Source organism: Typha angustifolia, chromosome 11 (genome assembly GCF_048772165.1).
Source record: "Typha angustifolia cultivar Huaian chromosome 11, ASM4877216v1, whole genome shotgun sequence".
NCBI classification, from domain to species: domain Eukaryota; kingdom Viridiplantae; phylum Streptophyta; class Magnoliopsida; order Poales; family Typhaceae; genus Typha; species Typha angustifolia.
In genome coordinates this window covers 10,593,360-10,614,130 of record NC_133249.1, presented here as the reverse complement: position 1 = coordinate 10,614,130, position 20,771 = coordinate 10,593,360, and the positions used below count along the sequence as shown (strand labels likewise).

At 35.0% G+C, this 20,771-nt stretch overlaps 2 protein-coding genes across 2 annotated transcripts; both read right to left on the bottom strand.

Annotated features, from left to right (window-relative positions):
- Positions 1-8,359: 8,359 nt before the first annotated feature.
- Positions 8,360-13,921, bottom strand: LOC140770131 (cell division control protein 48 homolog C-like). Its single transcript, XM_073111145.1, is given in 12 exon segments — positions 8,360-8,498; positions 8,764-8,904; positions 9,040-9,241; positions 9,315-9,379; positions 9,499-9,564; positions 10,038-10,065; positions 10,067-10,137; positions 10,279-10,395; positions 10,662-10,814; positions 12,112-12,618; positions 12,621-12,721; positions 13,045-13,921. Coding segments are annotated over 12 exon segments (2,004 nt in total). The 5' UTR covers positions 13,550-13,921; the 3' UTR covers positions 8,360-8,450.
- Positions 13,830-20,458, bottom strand: LOC140769910 (cell division control protein 48 homolog C-like). Its single transcript, XM_073110806.1, has 11 exons — positions 20,291-20,458; positions 19,993-20,237; positions 19,105-19,717; positions 18,701-18,853; positions 18,343-18,459; positions 18,108-18,212; positions 15,544-15,609; positions 15,359-15,423; positions 15,068-15,275; positions 14,715-14,926; positions 13,830-13,953 (listed from the first exon to the last, which is right to left on the bottom strand). Exons 1-10 carry the CDS (start codon positions 20,456-20,458, stop codon positions 14,750-14,752), a joined length of 1,917 nt encoding a protein of 638 aa, XP_072966907.1. The 3' UTR covers positions 13,830-13,953; positions 14,715-14,749.
- Positions 20,459-20,771: the final 313 nt, after the last annotated feature.

Genomic DNA, 20,771 nt, shown 5'->3' with positions numbered 1-20,771 from the left:
AGATTGATGTCATTGCATCCAAGAGGGAGAACAAGCAGAGGGAGATGGAACGCCGAATAGTCACACAGTTAATGACATGCATGGATGAATACCACCTAACAGTTGGATTAAGTGATGCTAATTTAGATCCAGAAACATCTGAAAACGAACCTGGATATGTTCTTGTGATTGGAGCTACAAATAGACCTGATGCAGTGGACCAAGCATTGAGAAGACCTGGGAGGTTTGACCGAGAGATGGCTTTGGGTGTCCCTGATGAGAATGCACAGGTTGAGATCCTATCTATGCTTACTAGAAACCTTAGACTTGAGGGCCATTTCGCCTCTTCAAGATAGCCAGATCTACACCAGGTTTTGCTGGAGGCTGATCTGAAAGCACTGGTGAATATAGTAGGAAACTTGGCATTAGAGAGAATAGTATTTAAAAGTGTATTGAAAGGTAGAAAAGGCGGGTGTCATTTGGCCTGGTGCTCGTGCTCGTAGAAGGTAGTCTATTGCCTTAGTGAGCCACTTGAGCGCCAAAAGGTGCTAGCGGGCCGCGCGGCCTGATAAGGTAGGTTGGCGGTTCGGCCCGCCAAATCCGCCTTATCGGATTTTTCTATAGCGGATCAGATTATCCAATATCCACTAAAAAAACTAACCATTAACCATTAATGTAAAATGTTCTTCTCTCTCTCTGCTCGTTGCGCCCTCTCTCGCTCACTAAAATTCCTAAATCCCTAATCCCTCTCTCGGTGCGCCCACTCTCGTTGTGCCCGTTTTCTCGCTGCACCTCTCTTTGGGTTGCGGCAACATTCGCTCCACGGTCGACTGTAGAGGTATAGGCCTCTCTCTCTCTCTCACTCCTCTCACAGTTTCACTCTGTCTCATATTGAAGTATTTTAAATTTTTTTTAATTTTCAATTCTGTCTAAAGTAGTTAAATCTTAATTTGTAGTGACTTAGTGATTATCTAATAATAATGATAATATGTTCGTTAATTAGTTAATCACTTAATCTGTTAATGATTGTTAATTACTTAATTCAGAAATTAATTTAGTAATTATCTGATAATATGTTTTTCAGTTTTTTTTTATTTCAGTGTTTCTTATTACTTAATTCCTCTAGTTAATTTAGAAATTAATTGAAGTAGTTATCTGCTATTTGGCTAGTTTGTTGAATACTTAAATGTTAATTAGTTAATCTGTTAATAATTATTAATTACTTAATTCAGAAATTAATTTAGTAATTATCTGATAATATGTTTTTCAGTTTTTCTCTATTTCTTATTACTTAATTCCTCATTTCCTCTATTTTTTCTCTAATTCTGTTTATTAAGATTGTTAATTACTTGATTTAGAAATTAATTCAGTATTGTTTGATAATATGTTTTCTCTGTTTATTATTACTTAAGTCCTCTAATTACTTCAGAAATTAAGATTATTGATTAATATTTAATAGTGAGTTAACATTTAGTGTTAATCTGTTTCTAACATTTCTCTTGAATTAGTGAATTACTGGATTAAGTTATTAAGTATTAACTAGAGAGTAAATTAGTAATCAATAATTAGTAAATATCTAACTATCTGTTTTACTGGAGGAGGTAAAACAATAATTAATTACTGTTTTTAAATTTGAAATGTAAATTATCAATCATATTTATTTTTTGCCTAATTTCATTATAGAATATAGGTAGTCAGATATGACCATTAATTTCTCTCAAATACCATCTGTGGTTGGGTCAACTTTATCTGAATTTTTTGTGCCTGTTGGCTCCAATGATCCAGTGTGGCAATATGGATATTTTTCAAATAAAATTGATGTCAATATGGTGAAATGTAGATTTTGTGGAAATGTTACTAAGAAAGGAATTAGTAGATTCAAGAAGTATATTGCTCATGTTAGAGGTGATGTTGCACCTTGTCCAAAAGCTATAAATGAGGCAAAAAAAGTTATTAAAGAGCATATAAAGGGGAACAAAAAGAGAAAGGAGGATAAATCAAAAGAGGAAGCAGAATTGAGAGTAGAAGTAAACATATTTGGAGAAAGGGAAGATCAAGAAATTTTAGAAGTTGGAAGTAAAAGGCTGAGAAGTAGAGGTCCTTTAGACAAATACATATCTATTGATCTAGAAGTTTCAATTAGAGAGTGGGGGAAGTATAAAAAATACTTTTGCAAAAGAACAAAGAGATAGAGTGCTAATATACTTAGCTCATTGGGTTTATAAGTGTGGCATTCTCTTTAATGCTGTTACTGATAAATCATTTCATGTATTGATGGAAGCAGTTGTTTAGTTTGGTCCGGGGTTCAAGCCGGCAACTATGCATGAGTTACGTGAGCCACTTTTGAAGAAACAAGTGGTTAAAACAAATGATGATTTAGAGAATCATAGAGCTGCATGGAAGAAAAATGGCTGCTCTATCTTAATTGATGCTTGGACAGATCGAAAAGGAAAAAACATTATGAATTTATGTGTTAATTGTGAGCTGAGGGTTAGTTTTCTATATTCAGTTGATTATTTTAAAGATTCACATATAGATGAATATATCCATAATATTTTTGTTGAGGGTATCAAGGAAGTAGGAGAGGAAATGTACTTCAAGTTGTGACTGATAATGCTGCTGCTAATTTAGTAGTTGCACGGTTGCTAAAGCAAAACTATTCTCGTATACATTGGACATCTTGTGCCGCTCACTGTATATAGATTTGATGTTAGAGATGATATCAAAGGAAGGAAGGATTAAATGTTCAATTGAACGTAGAAGGGAAATCACTGTGTGAATTTATGGACGTCACAAAACGTTGAGTTTGATACGTCAGTTTGTACAAAAATGGGAGATCGTGAGACCCGGGGTTATAAGATTTGCCACTTCATTTCCCACATTACAGGGTCTTTTGGAGAAGAAAGAGAAATTAAGGCTTATGTTTATTTTCGATGAATTTTTAAATTGCAAATAGTTAAAAACTATGAAAGGAAAGAGGGTTTATTTTACTATCCTCAATAACCAATTTTGGAGGCAAGTGTCATTAGCAGTTAAAGTGTTCACTCCTTTGATGAAGTTGTTACGAGTTGTTGATAGTGAAAGAAAGCCACTAATGGGATTCATATATATTACGTTGAAAGATGTCAAGAAAGAAATAAATAATATTTTTAATAATAATGAGACATCTTCCAAGCCTCTTTTAGATCTAATTGATCACTACACAAATGGAAAGCTTGATACATATTTCCACGCTGCTACATATAAATCCATACTATTTTTATAAAGATTTGGATGAGATGGAGACTGACTTAAATGTAATGGATGGTATTCTTATTTGTATTGAAAACTTTTATTCAGATCAAGCCATTCAAATTCACTTTTATATAAGGATGCCACTGGGATATTTTATAGACCGCTAACAAGGTTAACAAGAGAAGTTAACAATGATGAATTCAACCTAGGTAATAATTATTGATTAGCATATGTAGTAAAGGCGTAAAACATGTCATACAGTTTTATTCTTTGTATGTTACTAAGTTACTTTTTAATTTTTATGGTTATAGCTCATTGGTGGAGTGTATACGGAGCCGATGCCCCCTACTTAAAATGCATAGTGGTTAAGATTCTTAATTTAACATGTAGCTCCTCCCTCAGGATATGAAAGAAATTAGAGCTCCTTTGAATGAATAATATATCATTAATCATTGTATTGACTAAGTTAAATTGATGAATTTTATTATCAAATTAATTTGGTCTTTAATTTCAGATTCATTCAAAGAAGAGAAATAGATTGAAAGTGAAGAGGCTAAATGATCTTGTTTATGTACAATTTAATGCAAGAATGAAGGATCGAAAGATAGCAAAAGAGAAGGATCCAGTCGTTTCAAAAGAAAATAATAATGCAAGAGAATGGTTGGATAATGATTATGTAGAGCAAGAGGTCTTTCTAGGTGAAGTGTTAATTGGGAGATGGTGACAGAAGCATGAGGAGTCGAAGAATATTTAAGATCAAGGAGGAACACTAGATCTACTCAAGCTACTACTAGTAGCACTCCTTTCACTTCTCTAAATGAGCAATTAATTGAGTTGGATGAAGAAACAGATGATGAGGATGATGTTGAGCTAGAGTTTGATGATTATTCTGATGATAATCTTTTAGTAGATGAAGCTCCTTCCATAGATTGTAAAGAAGATTAGAAGATGGTCTTTCTGTTATAGTTGTGAATTTGTTATGAACTTGATAATTTTGATTATATGTTATTTGTTATGGACCTTATGATTTTAATAATTTTTATCATATTATTTGATATGATTATGAACTTGTTGCTAGGAACTTATGGTTGTGATAATTTTGAATCTTTGATTATGTATTTATGTTATTATAGTTGTGAATTGTGATTATGTTATTATGGTTGTGAATTGTGATTATCTTATTATGGTTGTGAATTGTGATTATTTTAAAGCATTTTGGTTTAGAACTTGTTGCTATTTATATATTTATGTTATTATGGTTGTAAATTATGATTATGTATATTATATATATTTATTTATTTATTTATTATTTTTTTATATTAAAAATGCTAGGCTTCCTTGTCACTAGCCTTCCACCTAGGTGCTAGGCGGTGGGGTGACCACTCGCCATCCGTGACCGCCTTTCAAAACATTGGTATTTAAGCATTTGGAGGATGCGGAAGAAATGGAGAGACTTAGTATTACTATGGGAGACTCCGAGGTAATCTATCAACTAACCTTTCGCATATGCTCATTTTTGTTTTTTGCTCGTCCATTTATTTCCTCAACTTTGTAGCTTTCTTTGTATAGTAGTGAATTTTAGAAATACTTAAATGGGGGAAATTTCCTCTAATATGAAAGCAATAGTCTGCACCCTGTTCCCATTGCCCTTTTGCCTTTCCTTATTCTTGGATATATCTTTTTGAGATATCTCAAACTTAATCTATGAGAGGTTATTTTACTTTTGATATATGAATATAGGGAAATTTATAATTCAAGTTTTCTTCACTTGTGACTGTAGAAAGCACCTAAAATGGTTCAACCTTCTTTAAGAAGAGAAGGATTTTCCTCTATACCTGGTGTCACATGGGATGATGTTGGTGATCTTAACTCATTAAGGAAATAATTTAAATCGTCCCAATATCCAGCGGATCAAGTGCCCTGAAAAGTATGAGGTACTTTATCTATCTTCTTGGCCTCTGAAATTTATGATTTTATAGTGGAACACACAAATCTTAATTTGTCTATTGATAGCTTCCAAAATGAAGATCCTGTACACCCTTCAAACTTACTTTATCAAAGCAAGCAATAAAGTTTGCTTTTGTCAAGTTGTTTGAACGAATTCTGTTAATATCAGTTTCACATATAAATGGTTCACCTGTTTCCATTGTCTTCATGTCTCTTCGTTAATGTGTTATTAACTTGCTCCTCCAGAAATTAGGAGTGTATTTGACGGTCGGGTTTTTGCTTTATGGCCCTCCAGGTTGTGGCAAAACATTGATAGCAAAAGCTGTAGCAAATGAAGCAGGGGCTAATTTTATACATATTAAGGTAAGCTTTATTGCCTTCTGTACGATATTTATTTCACATCAGATGCATTCTTTGCTAGCATGTCATTACTTATACAAAAATTCAAAAAATAACTTTATCACCACTAACAATAATAAATATTCACTAGCAGCCACATAACTCGACAGAACTCTCAGATAACTTTTTTTTTTTCTGAAGAGCAAACTTTTCATATCATTTTTCATTACCTCTATGATTATTCTGATAATTGCACAATTTTGAGAGCTTAATACTCAATCCAATCAAAATTAGTCATCAATCATTCACTAATAGAAATTTAGACATAACTGATCGATAGACTTTCTTATTGATGATCACCACATCTGAAGACTTCGTAATGATATAAAGAAGTTTACTACAAACCTAGATAATAACAATATTAGACAATACTAACATCAAACTTTCAACTATTAAACAATTCTATAATAAATTAACTAAAGAACAGTGTAACCACAACTTACACCAACCCCTTATAAAAATCAAAGGAGAACTTGCATTTAGCAACACATGACAAATCCTTTAGACAACTGAGGTAATGAATACACCTACTATATAATATGCGATAGTAATGAACACACCTACTATATAATAGGCGACAGGTTCTTAGGAAGGGCCCTATGCTAAATAGACCTCTAACTAGATATCAATAGCTCGCCTTCACATGACCCTTCCAACCTTAAACACTCCATACTAATAGCTAACTAAGCTCCGGTAAACCTAATGCGCATACTTAGTCACGTCATAAAAATCGATTGGTAAGATATAAAACACTTTTTTAGGAAAAATAGAAAAGGAAAAAAAAGAAAAGAAATTAAAATAAAACTAAATGAACTTAACAATAAATAAAAGCAATGCCAAAATATGGTGCACCATGAAATATTAGACAAGTAACAACCGCACCAACAATTACACTACTACCTAATTTTTTTACTTTGATCAATTCATCTCACAAATAGAATAATTCATGCAACTTAACAATTGAGATACTCATTAAGGCTTCAATTAAAGAACTAAATGCACCAAGGTATAATAAGGGTCAAATTCATGAAATGACAAATGCATTTACAACTCTATCTTTGAAAACTTAAGAATCTAGCTGCTAATTTAGTTAACGAACTCCAACCACTCAACATATTAATCACGAGTTATTTTATTTCTACTTATTATAGAATACACACAATACAGAATAGGTTCCGCACTCTACCTAGGAAGTCTATAATAGCAATACCTACCCAGATTGGCAAAAGTAATCATTGTTTATTCAATTTTTTTCAAACAATGATTAAATTTTAGCATAGAGCCTAGTATTGTTTTCTATATGAATCACCACGTATGAATGACGAAAATATAAATTATTTAACTTTTACTTTTAGACTAGTTACACATCTAATTCTCTAATGCTAAAGATAATTAGCAAGCAAATTATTCGATTTAAATGGGCAATAACATGTTATTTACTTACCAACGATAAATTATTAGGTGTCCTAATGCTTACATAAAATTATAGAGAGTGCAAAACTATGGGGTCTCATAAATTGAGTTGGCTTCACTAAATCGAAGTGCCACTAGTTCCAGCGGTATTCATTTTGCCTTCAACGGTTTGTCTGGTCTCTCTCTTGTCGCGGCATGTCCATGTAGAATCAAAGACTATTCATTTTGAAAGAAATAAAAACTTAACAGTTCCAATTAAATCAGATGGCGATAAAATTTGAACCCGAGTACACTTACATTAAGCCTCTTTAATTATCTAAGCATTATCTCATTGGCTTTAAGTAGTGTATTTTTATTTTTAGGAAAATTTGTATATAACACCCTGCATTTTAATAAAATTATAGTTTACACCCTATATTTTGACTATTTGTAAATTGAGTTCTATAATTTAACAAATATGTGTAGAAAATATCTTTGATTAAACTTGAACTAACATCGTGAGAATATTTCGTTAAAGTAGAGATATTTTATTTCTAAAATAACTAAAATATTTTTATTTTTAAATGGATTAAATTTTCTTAGTATAATTAACTTAACCCAAAGGCTTGATTAAATTTAACTAACAGATTTGACAATATAGTACATATTCATTTTATTTTAAGATTCGATTTGTAAATAGTGAAAATGTAGATAAATAATAAAAATGTAGGATGTAAAGTGTTATATACAAAAAAAATTTATTTTTATTTTGCCTTGTTGCCATTCAACAGAAGCTTTCGCTTGCAAAGTGCGCGAGCTGATTAAGTTTTGCAAATTATAAATCCCGCACAATCTCTGTCTAACCATTAAACTTAGTCCGCGACAGTAGTTTCAAAGGGGGTTCATTCATCTCGCCCTACTCAAAACTTGTACTGGTGGGAGTTTCATAGTAAATATTATTTTTGTACTTTTTTATATAAAATATCATATTGGTACTTACTACATAAATATTTTGGGCTAAGTCTATACATAACCCCCATTGTAAACATGTGAGGAAAACTGAGTCTTAGGATATCTGATAGAATCAACAGGGACAAGATAACTAGATAATTATTGCACAAGACCTAACATCAATATACACATTATACGCCTAATCTACCTTAAATGTGAATGGGGACTGCGACAGTGTTATCGTGAAATGCATATCAGTCAACATAATGTTCATTCAAATATCTACATCTCTGTAATACCCAATTTTCTCATATACTTTCTAAAAGAAGATACTTTTCTTATCAGACACTTCATGTACAAAACATGGATAAAAATGTTGTGCAAATAAAGAAATTGTGTTCTGAATCTTCATAAAACAAGTAAACAAGATTCAGCATCTTTCACAGCCATATCTATACTGCTATTCAGGCCAGGGATGTGTTTTTCTCTGTGGTGCCAAGGTTTTTAATAAAGCAGTGAGCAGTGAGCAGTGAGCAGTGTTAAGGTTGTCAAGAAGCTTTGAACTTCTGGGATATGACTTCATAGTATCTTCTTTCCTATGTCATGAAATTCAAATAAGTTTGAATCAAATACAAAGTGACAAATAAAAGGAATTATTTGCTACGAGAATAGGAACACCAATTGCAGTTGGAAAGCAGTCAAACACATGATAAAGTAGATATACAATATTAAGCAAGCCGCAATGTCAGAAGAAAAACTATTCCTACTATATACAAACTGTCCAAATAAGATTCCAAAACATAAAAAGTTGTACATAACATAATAGATGTAGTCGCATAGGCAAGCATATTTTAACCATACCTTTTCTGATACTGATGGTCTTACTTTTGCCAAAGCTTTCTCGAAATGCAATGTCTTGATAAAACATGTAGAGTTACATGACACCTCTTTGTCAGTGAAATCCATTTCTTCATCCAACACACTCATGGCAGCTTCGTGCATCTGAAGAGGAAACAGTTGTTAAACATGTGTAGCACAAACCAATAGTTGACAAAATTAAAGTCAAAATTAAAGGAAGAAAACTACAAAAGAGAAACAAAAACAACACAGATAAACAAATTAAAAATAGAGATGTACCACATTAGACAAATCAGCCCCTGTAAAATTCTCAAGCTCCTCTCTATGCGCCAAATTGTTGAAATCTACATCAGCAGCAATAGACATCTTTCGAGCATGTGCTTTCATAATCAATCCACGTTCATTAGCTCCAGGTAGAGGTACAAAAATGACTTTTCCAAATCTTCCTGGTCGTAAGACAGCAGGATCTATCACCTCTATTCTGCATTCAAAGACATTTTTTAACTGAAAACTGTAACCCGGAGAACATAACAAGTGTAGCAGAATATGTCAACCTGTTCGTAGCTCCAATAACATAAACGCCTTGCCTCTGATCAGCACCATCAAGCTCAATGAGTAGCTGCACGTAAAAAAACGACAGAAATAGATATTTAGATCTAGGCAGTTAAAGGAAAATTGAATAACAATTCCAGAATCATACTAAGACATGTAACACAAGAGCATCTAGTCACATCTAACCTGGTTTAGGACACGCTCAACAACCCATCCTCCTTCTTTGCCCCTCTTTGTCAACAAAGCTTCTACCTGTAACAACCATGTACAAATAATAAAACTTAAAATAAACAGCAGTATGATTAAATTTTCTTTCATTGAGGATTCGGTCTGAATAATGGGAACAAAGAGTTGATTTTCAATAACTTAAAACTATAGGAGAAGTATTCTCCATGCAGTTGAGATATGTATTCTCAAGAGAAATAGGAGACAAGAATATGAAAAAGCAAAAATAGGATCCACGGATATCTATATAAAACCAAGCTTGGAGGAAATAAACAAGCTGGCAGCCACAGTATGCAAATAATTAATCTAGTGTTTTGCCAGCAAAACAATAGCAAGAAAAGCAAATTTAACACCTCATCAAAGAACAGGCCATGCAAATTATAATTTTTACGTATTAGTCATATTCATACATATGACACATTGGTACAACATGTATTGAATCTGAGGAACTATATTACAAAGTAGCAAGTGAGCAGGCCATAAATATGATAATTTAATACCTCATCAAAGAACACTATGCATGGAGAGCTGGGCACGGGTAAATATTTTTCTTACTTCTGATTCACTCTCACCAACATACTTACTCAACAATTCAGGCCCCTAGAGATCAAGAACATAAAGAGTTAATATAAAACTAAGAAATTCAACAATTTTGTCTACCTTAAACCTGCAAAGGATGCATCTGATGTGAAAAACAATATGTCATTATAGTTAAGGAATACAGATGGCAATAAAGCTTACCTTAATATGTATAAAATTAGCTCCTGCTTCATTTGCTACAGCTTTTGCGATCAATATTTTGCCACAACCTGGAGGTCCATATAGCAAAAATCCGACAGCCAAATGTACTCCTAATTTCTGGAGGAGCAAGTTCATTACACATTAAAGAAATATGAAGACACTGGATGCACGTGGACCATTTGTATGTGGTACTTATATTAACTGCATCAGTTCAAATAACTTGACAAAAGAACAATTTATTGTAGTGCTATAAGTACAATAATTTTGAAGGGTATAATGCAACATGATCTTCATTTTGAAGGCTACCGATACACAACTTAGGATTTGTGCATTCCACTATAAAATCATAAATGTCAGAGAGCACAAGAAGATAGATAAAGTACCTCATACTTTTCAGGACACTTGATCCGCTGGACAATGTGACGATCAAATTCTTTCCTTAATGAGTTAAGACCACCAACATCATCCCATGTAACATCAGGTATAGAAGAAAACCCTTCTCTTCTCAAAGAAGGTTGAACCATTTTAGCTGCTCTCTACAGCCAGAAGTGAAGAAAAGTTGAATTATAATTCATATATCAGAATAAAATGCTAGCATGGATTAAGTTTGCAATATATCAAAGATATATCTATTAAGAATGCTTATACCATGCTGAGCAGTCGAAGCCAAAGATTAAGGCTAATCCCAAACGGGAGATCCTCTGAAAACTACCGATTGCCCCTAGAATTAAAACTTTCTTGTGGAAGCTCACTCGGATCCGTCTGCCTACTAAGGCAAGACTTCTTAGGTTGGATATGCCAATCGAACCCCTCTATAATAGTTGTGGCCTTAATCTTGAAATTGTGAATCATATCTTTTTAGATTGTACCAACACTAAGCATATTTGGAATTTAAACATGACCATCCTTAGTCTTCATATATCCTTCAACGGTAATTGGTTGGAGGGAGACTGGCTTAATGAGGGGGGAAATTACCTAAAGAAAAATAAAATTTCGTTCTGACTCTGATTGCAAACTCTTTATGGCAACCATGGAAATATAGAAACTTGATTAATATCAAGGGTCAGCAATTTTTCTTATTAACTGCTGGCAAACTATTATCACAATGACCATGCACTATTTTAATCCCAATAAAAGTTCTAAATCCCCGGAAAAGCAACTTCCTCCACCACTAATCGGGTGGTCTCAGCCTTCGCATCCCTAGGTTAATCTCAACTGTGATGGCTCATTTGACCCAACAACTGGTAAGAGAGGAGAAGATTGAATTTTTCGAAATGTTGATGCTGATATTCTTTTGGTGGGTGGTGCTCCTATCAACTGTGACAGTGCGCTAATTATTAAAGTTTGGGCTGTGCGCGAGGCTCTGGGGCAAGCGAGACCTCTAGGCATCTACTACTTGATCATCGAAACGGACTCCAAACAACTCCATCAGTTTCTGGCTAAAGGAGTAGGCAGTCGGAAGCAGGCTAGGTTGACTTCATCCTTTTTGTGGATTGGATCAGGGATGCTTGAGCTCTCCTCTATCCTATGTCTTGATGCTCCTAAAACCTTTTATAGGAGGGGCAGCATAATATAATTTTTTTGGGGCACCTTGCCAATTTTTATTGAAGTTCTTAATTACAAAAGAAAAATATCAAAGATATATCCAAGTATAAGGAAGGCCAAAAGGGCAATGAGAAAAGGGAGCAGCAGACTTTGCTTTGATATTAGAGGAAATTATCCCTATTTTAATATTTCTAAATTTCATGACTACACGAAAGAAAGCACAAAGTTGAGGAAATAAACAGAAGAGCAAAGGCAAAAATGAGCATATATGAAAGGTTGATAGATAACCTCAAAGTCTTCCATAGTAATACTTAGGCTCTCCATTTCTTCGGTATCCCAAGATTGCCTTCTCCAAACACTTATGTCCGCCAGCTCACAAGAAAGTTGGTCCATTCGCCTATGTACTATTCTCTCCAATGCCAAGTATCCTACTATATCCACCAATGCTTTCAGATCAGCTCCAACAAAACCTGGTGTAGATCTGGCTATCTTGAAGAGGTCGAAATGGCCCTCAAGTCTAAGGTTCCGAGTAAGCATAGATAGGATCTCAACCCGTGCATTCTCATCAGGGACACCCAAAGCTATCTCACGGTCAAACCTCCCAGGTCTTCTCAATGCTTGGTCCACTGCATCAGGTCTGTTTGTAGCTCCAATCACAAGAACATATCCAGGTTTGCGTTCAGATATTTCTGGATTTAAATTAGCATCACTTAATCCAACTGTTTGGTGGAATTCATCCATGCATGTCATTAACTGTGTGACAATCCGGCGTTCCATCTCCCTCTGCATATTCTCTCCCTCTTGGATGCAATGGCATCAATCTCATCAATAAAGACAATTGAAGGAGAAGCACGATAAGCTTTCTTGAAAAGGTCTCGTATGTATTCTTCAGAAGCACCTGAGTAGCCATTCAGAAAATGAGAATCATCAATGGAATTCTTCTAGGATATGCTAGATGGACTTACCAAGAAGATAATGCACAAAATATTATTAAATATGCTACATCATGCTGTTAATATAGACATGTCTAACCTCAGCCCTGGTAAAAAGCTTATATTGCTCACTAAATCTACCGACTTTAGAACACTAACAAGAGCTACTATATATTCATATAATCACTAGATGTTTCTCCTCATTAACAAAATAAGAATAAAGTTTGAGCTAAGCCAACTTTATCAACAAAATACATATAAAGGCAAATAAACAGATATCTGATCGTACCAGAAACCCCAGATACCACTTCAGGAGCAGATATCTTAAAGAAGGGCACACCGGCCTCATTCGCAATTGCATGGGCAAGCGTCGTCTTCCCACAACCAGGTGGCCCATGCAGCAGTATCCCTGCTATTGGCCTCATGCCAATCCATCTTGGTAGTTGCGGATGGAACAAAGGTATAAGGACATGCATCATCAACTCCTCGATTACGTCTTTCATCCCACCAAGATCTTTAAACTTCGGCCCTGCCCTCCCTTCCTCTCTATTATCCACCTCACCGAAGCTGCCACCTTTTCTCGACTTCTCAATCACTCGGGTCTCGACCACACTCCCATCGCTGGTCTTTATCCTCCTTGGCTTATCTTGCGCCACCTCAATCTCCATGTTATCATCTTCCTTCCTGCTCTTCGGATTAAGTAACGATTTCTTACCGTAAGTATCTCTAAGCATGGATTTCGTCAGATCGAACACCGGATCAACCTTTGTTTCAAAGACGGAATCGTCGGGCATCGATGTCAAACCATTCGACGATTCTTGCTGATTCCGCTTCCGACGGGGGCGGTGCTCGGCCTCGGCACGTAGCAACCTATGCTCGGGAATATCGGAGCCGCTGGGCCTCTTCCGAGATCCATCCTCCCCACAGCCGCCGTCGTCATCTCTGTCGTCGCTGCTTCCGGATGCAGATTGGCACTAGATATCATCTAGGATTTCCTTGACGCGGACGGCGAACGGCTGGAGCTTGATGCGTTGTACTCGGGGAATTGGGACCGGAGCTGGCCGGCGACGGCGTCGGCGTTGAAGGAACCGCCGAGCCCGGCTTCGCAGATCCGACAGCGGAGGAGGCGAGCGTAGAATGCCAACGACGGTGACCGTCCTCTTCCTCCCGTCCTCATCCGCTTCCCCATCACTCTCCCCTAGGGTTTGGACACAGGGAAAAAAAAAACTGAACCTTACTGAAAATTACGGGTTCGGAAAGCCAGTGTTAAGAATTATATAGGTTATATTCGAATCCGACACTTCTCACGCCTTGATATCACAACCCCAAACACATAACGTCTCCTACGCACACATGTATTACTAAGGTTATGATTACTTTCGACCCGGCCTATAATTCGATACTAATAATTTACAAGGGATTTAGATTTATAAAATTATATTCGAGTCATAAACATGTTGAACAGTATAACATAATTATTAAAATAATAAAGCTTATATTTAATATCTCAATCTAATGCATCTAACCCATTTAAGTTTAACATATTTTTGACCCGTTAATTTATTTATAACAAGATATAGTTGCTTTCTTTTACGTCATGATGCTGGTCGATGACTATCACCATGCAAGGCTAGTGTATCCTACATATCTTTAGAGATACGGCATCTTCTTACAATCTGGAAACCCTTTCAGTAGGCTCTTCTTAAAAGATAATGTCATTACTGTAGAGCACTGAATATATTGACAGAAGTTGACATGAAGATTAGCAATTCTGCTCTGTCAAGAAAGACAAATGAGCAATTTAGCACTTGTGGAATTGATTGTATAGATCTGCTATATTTCCTATATGAACAAAATTCTTTGATTTCATGTTTCTGACCAGTGGAAGAAAGATGAGAGAGGCTGTCCAATTCATGCCGATATATCGTAGCTGTGAGGTGGGTCAGTCATATATATTACCTCCAGTGGGACAAATTTGATTGTCACAATGCATGCTATGTCACTGAATTAGAACCAGGCCTCTGATGTGTCGCTTTCTGATACCACACTAGCTTTATTTTCGCCAAAGCTTGGTCAATATGCAGTGTCCGAATACGAGGATTACTCGATGCCCCTTCCTTCTCTTCCAAATCCAGTTCTTCTTCCTTTGCAGCTATGGCAACCTCGTCCATCTGAAGATGAAACAGCTGTTAAACATGCATTGCACAACCCAATTGTTGATGAAATAAAAGAAAGAAGGAAACCCACAAACAAAAAAGAAAGGAAAAGAAAAGAAATACAATACAAATTAAAAAATTAAATTAGATCCGTACCAGAGCAGCCAATTCAGCGCCTGTAAGATTCTCAAACTCCTCTCTGTGTGCTAACATGTCGAAATCTACATCAGCTGCAATAGCCATAGCCATATTTTGAGCATGTAATCTCATAATTGATGCACGTTCATTAGCTCCAGGTAGAGGTATAAAAAGGACTTTCCCAAATCTATCTGGTCGTAGAACAGCAGGATCCATCTCCTCTATTCTGCATCCAAGACTTATTAGGTCAAAATTTAAACTAAAACCTTCAAGTGGGAAAACATGACAAGTGTAGCTGAATACACCAACCTGTCCGTAGCTCCAATAAGATAAACACCTAGCCACTGATCAGCATCCTCAAGCTTAAGGAGTAGCTGTACATATAAAATGTCAGACTTAGATATCTAGATCTAGGCAGTTAAAAAAAAAAAAAAGAAAACAATCCCAGAACTGTACTAAGGGTTGTAAAGGAAGAGCATTTAGTTGCATCTAACCTGGCTTAGAAAAGGATCAACAAACCAGCTTCCACTTTCGCCCCTCTTACTCATTAAAGCATCTACCTGACAGCCATGTGGAAATAATAACTCAAACTAAACGAACTTCCAACAAAACTAGCAGAGTTAAAATGAGAGTTGGTTTTCAACAACTCAGATACTAAAGGAGAACGTTTTGCCTCAATGCAGTTGATACATGTTAATAATTTCTCTCAAGAGAATAGCGTGGCAAAAATCTGGAAAACCAAGAAGAGGCTGAAAATGGGTTTGAAAAAACGGCTGAAACTAATTTGTTTTGAACAAAATGGATTGGCACAGGCCAGATCCGATATAAAACAGAGCTCAATACTAAAAAAAAATAACTAAAATAGGGTTTGAATATTGAGTTTTGGCTAAAACGGGTCTGTTTCAGCCAAAATGGATCAGATTTCACACAAAACGGGTGATTTGAGTCTGAAATGGCTCTGTTTTGCATTTACAACCCATTAGCCCAGATTCAATTAATTTAAACTCATGTGAAATTGGTCTACGGGTCTGTTTTTGCATCCACAACCTATTAGCCCAAGGCTACTTAAAACATATTTGCGGGTCTACTTTAAAACTCACAACCAATTAACTCAAATCCAATTGACTTAGAATCTTGTTTGGCAGCAATAAAAGATGTGGGACCCATTTTTTGTCTTTTTCCTTAATTTTTAATTCCCATCGTCTCCTTTTGCTTCAATTCTTATATCTCCTTCTTTGCACGTTAACTAAGAGAACTTTTAGAGTCATTAAAAGTTTTCAACTCTCGTGAAATAGATTAGATTAAGAGCATCTCCAACCCTCTATGGCGCTTCGATCAGGCTTCAAATGAGGCTCTAAATTTAGAGCCAGCTACAATGGGGCTCTAATTTGGAGCCCCATCTAAGAGCAAAGCTTTAATACTATTTAATTTTTTAATATATTAATCTTGTCCTACAAAAGTTTAATCCGAAAATTTAAATTCCATCAGTATCATTTATTAAATAATTTAATTAGTTAAACTGAATATATAATTAGTTTTACTAATATTAAATTATTTAAGTTATTTGAAATTTTAAAATTTTTATTTTGTGTAATATAATTTTGATGCGTTTAATTAAAAAATAGTAATTTAAAATTATTTCTAAAACTATTGAATATTAGTCTTATTATAAAGATATCGATTAGAGTTTTCTAACTATATATTTTTCATTAAAAAATAATAACATTAAGAAGACTTATTAAGTGATTTAAAATATAATATATAAATATATATATATATATATTATATTAATTAAATAATAAATATAGAGTCCGATATATTAGAGTGCACTAGACTCTTGGCTCTATATTTGGGGCCTCTCCTTTGGAGATGCTCTAAGCTCTCAACCAAAGAGCGCTCTTACTTTGTCTTTCTTTCTCTCCAAACTATAGCCCTGCTTCGCTTGTAGCGTAATAATTTGTTTCTTCATTGTATGTTAGTAAATTTTTTTGTGACATGTCATAATTTCTGTAATTTTTAAATTTTAATATTTTTCTTAAATTTTATGTTAGAGTTTTTAGACCAAAAAAAAGCGGAACTCCAATCCGAAAATCATGCCAGCAACCATTGAATGCAAATAGTTAATCTAGTGATTTGCCAACAAAACAACAGTGGAAAGGTAACGTAAACCTTTCAAGGAAACCGATTCTTCACAAAACTAAACAAGAAATACAATATGACAAAATTAATGCACTATGAGAAAGCACTAAAATCTAATCCAGCAATTTTCCTATCAAGGGATTCCATTATTGAAGTAGAAAAACTCTCTTAAAAAAAAGGAAGACATACGTAGAACTTATAAAGTTAAAGGTAGACAACATTCTAAAGTTGCCAGCAATGTTGGCAGCTGAAGAGAAGAATGGTTCTTGTGTTAGAAAATCATAGTGTGCATAAAAGTAAACTGTATGAAAACTGTTAATAGTAAGAAACTAACTAATAAAGAAAATGAGGAAATTATACTTTACCTGTGGTTACTCCACTTTATCACTTATAGTTTTATTTGTCACTTTAACCCTTATGATTATATTCAAATTAAAATCATTAATTTTTCCATCGTATTAGACCAATCTACATATTAAATTTAAAAATACTTATTAGATAAAAAGTTATAAATAATTGGATAAATTTTTCAACGCAACTAAAATAGTATCGATTGGATTTTAGATAACAATAACATATATTTGTTCAATATATTTATCATATCTTAATCATCTGAGATTCGACTTATTATATTATTAATTAAAAAATTTATTTAAATTATCTATAATTATATTTCTAATAAGTATTTTTAAATTCAACCTATAGATTGGTTAAATATAATTAGGCACAGAGGGGTAAAAAAATAGTTTCTCTAGTGAAAAATTATCCATTGTGCCTTTATACTCCATCTTTTAGTTAGGGGACCATGCTTATAAATATGACACATTAGTCCAATATGTGAAACAATAGAAAATTGAATTCGACCCTACTAAAAGTATCACTTACAAGTGGGAAGACCACAAAAATGATAATTTTCTACCTCATCAAAGAACAGTATGCATGGAGAATAGGTTCGTGCACGGGTAAGTATTTTTCTTACATTTGATTCGCACTCACCAACATGCTTGCCCCTCAATAAAGGCCCCTAGAGATCAGGAACATAAAGAATCAATATAAAGAAGACAACAACGCTTGTATCTACCTTAAACTGGCAAAATATGCTTTTGATGTGAAAAATGTCATTATGGTTTAAAAAAAATGACAGTAAAATTTACCTTAATATGTATAAAATTAGCCCCTGCTTCATTTGCCACAGCTTTTGCTATCAATGTTTTGCTACAACCTGGAGGCCCATGTAGCAAAAATCTACCCTCCAAATGAACTCCAAATTTCTGAGAAGCAAATTAAAGAAGAGATATGAAGACACTAGATACAGATTAACTGTTTATATGTGAAACCACCATTAACTGCATTATTTCAAATAGCTTGACAAAAGCAACACATATTGCAGAGCTATCAATGCAATAATTTTAAAGGCTATAATGCAAAAGGATCATCATTTTGAAGGCTATCAATACATAAATTAGGATTTGTGTTCCACGAAATATCATAAATGGCAGAGAGAACAAGAACCTTATACATTTGAGGATGCTTGATCCGCTGGACAATGTAACGATCAAATTCTTTCCTTAATGAATTAAAACCACCAACATCAACCCATGTAACATCAGGTATATAGGGAAATCCTTTGCTTCTCAAAGAAGCTTGAACCATTTTAGTTGTTTCCTGTGTTCATATATCAGAAATTAATGCTCTCATGGATTAGATTTGCAGTATATAAAAGATATATCCAAGCATAAGGAAAATCACAGTGAAAGAAGGGAGTAGACTGTTGCTTCCATATTAGAGGAAATTGGCCCTATTTTAGTATTTTCTAAAATTCACGACTATACACGGAAGAAAGCTACAAATTTGACGAAATAGATGGAAGAGAAAAGGCAAAATGAGCATATACGAAACCTTAGTTAATAGATTACCTCAAAGTCGCCCATGGTAATACTAAGGGTCTCCATTTCTCCAGCATCCCAAAGCTCCCTTGGCCAATCTCTTATGTGTTTTCCCACCAGCCCAAGTTCACGCGCTCGCTCATCTACAATTCTCGCAGATGCCAGTTGTCCTGCTTGATCCACCAAATCTTTTAAATTAGCTCCAACAAAACCTGACGTATGTCTAGCTATCCTTAACACGTTGAAATGGCCGTCAAGTTTAAGACCGCGAGTAAGCATAGATAGGATCTCAACCCGTGCATTCTCATCAGGGATACCCAAAGCTATCTCATGGTCAAACCTCCCAGGTCTTCGCAATGCATGGTCCACTGCATCAAGCATGTTTGTAGCTCCAATCACAAGAACATATCCAGGTTTACTTTCAGCTGTTTCTGAATTTGACTTAGCACCAGTTGATTGAACCTTTTGGCATAACTCATCCATGCATCTCGTTAACTCTGTGACTACTTGGCGTTCCATCCCCCACTGCAAGTTTTCCCTATTGGGAGCAATGGCATCAATCCCATCAATAAAGACAATTGAAGGAGCAGTGTCATATGCCTTCTCGAAAAGGTCTCGTATATTTTCTCCTGAAGCACCCGAATAATCATGCACAAAATAAGAATCATCAATTATAATCTTATAGGATATGCTGAATGGACTTACCAAGAAAATCATGAGCTAAAACATAATGCAATGAATAAAAAATTCGAGAACAATAACAAAGAGATAACAGATAAATAGCCCAACCCTCATTTTCTTCAATGACAAATTATCCAAAAAAAAATAACTATATTAGATCGAGAAAAATATTTGAGTTTCAAATAACTTGTTACTCAAGCTTTGGAGCAAATAACTAGATATCAAATCTTACCGGAGACGCCAGATACCAATTCAGGATAAGATATCTCAAATAAGGGCACTTCGGCCTCATTAGCAATCGCATATGCGAGCATAGTCTTCCCGCATCCAGGTGGACCATGCAACAGTAACCCTTGGGGCCGGATCGTGCCAAGACATTCTCGCAGCTGCGGACTACACCAAATGCTCACCACATCCAGTAACTTCTCGAAGACTTCCTTCATCCCAAAGAGATCTCCAAACATCGGCCCTCGGCCCCAAATCTGGCGCCTATTATTGATTTCTTAACGACTTTGGTCTGCATCCCCCTCAGAACATCATGGATGGCAATCCCAAGGGCGACGTCGGCGTCGACTTGGCTTAAGGCGGTGACCGGAGCATGCGACGACGACGGCGCAGGCACTGCGGAGGCGGAGGCGGAGGCGGCAATAGCTTCTCCTGCATTCGCCATATTAGAGTTTGGATGTTCCTTAGTGCTCTCCATTGCCAAGTGAGAGAAGCGAAAGTGAGCAACTCTTAAACAGTATAACTGTATAAGGTGAAAACGGATCGGATTAAGTAGCGAAGAGAACAACTTCTAAATATTATCACTAGGGTGAAATCGGGTCGGATGATTCAGTTATGTATCCAAGTTTTGCTGAATATGATTGAAATTTTCTTATTTGATATCCAAACGCATCCGTATTCAAATAGTCAATGCACATATAAATATGATTTTTAAAAAATATCCAAATCAACATATGCATAAATGCATATCACTTGATTTAAAATATTATAAAATTAAAAAACATTACAAA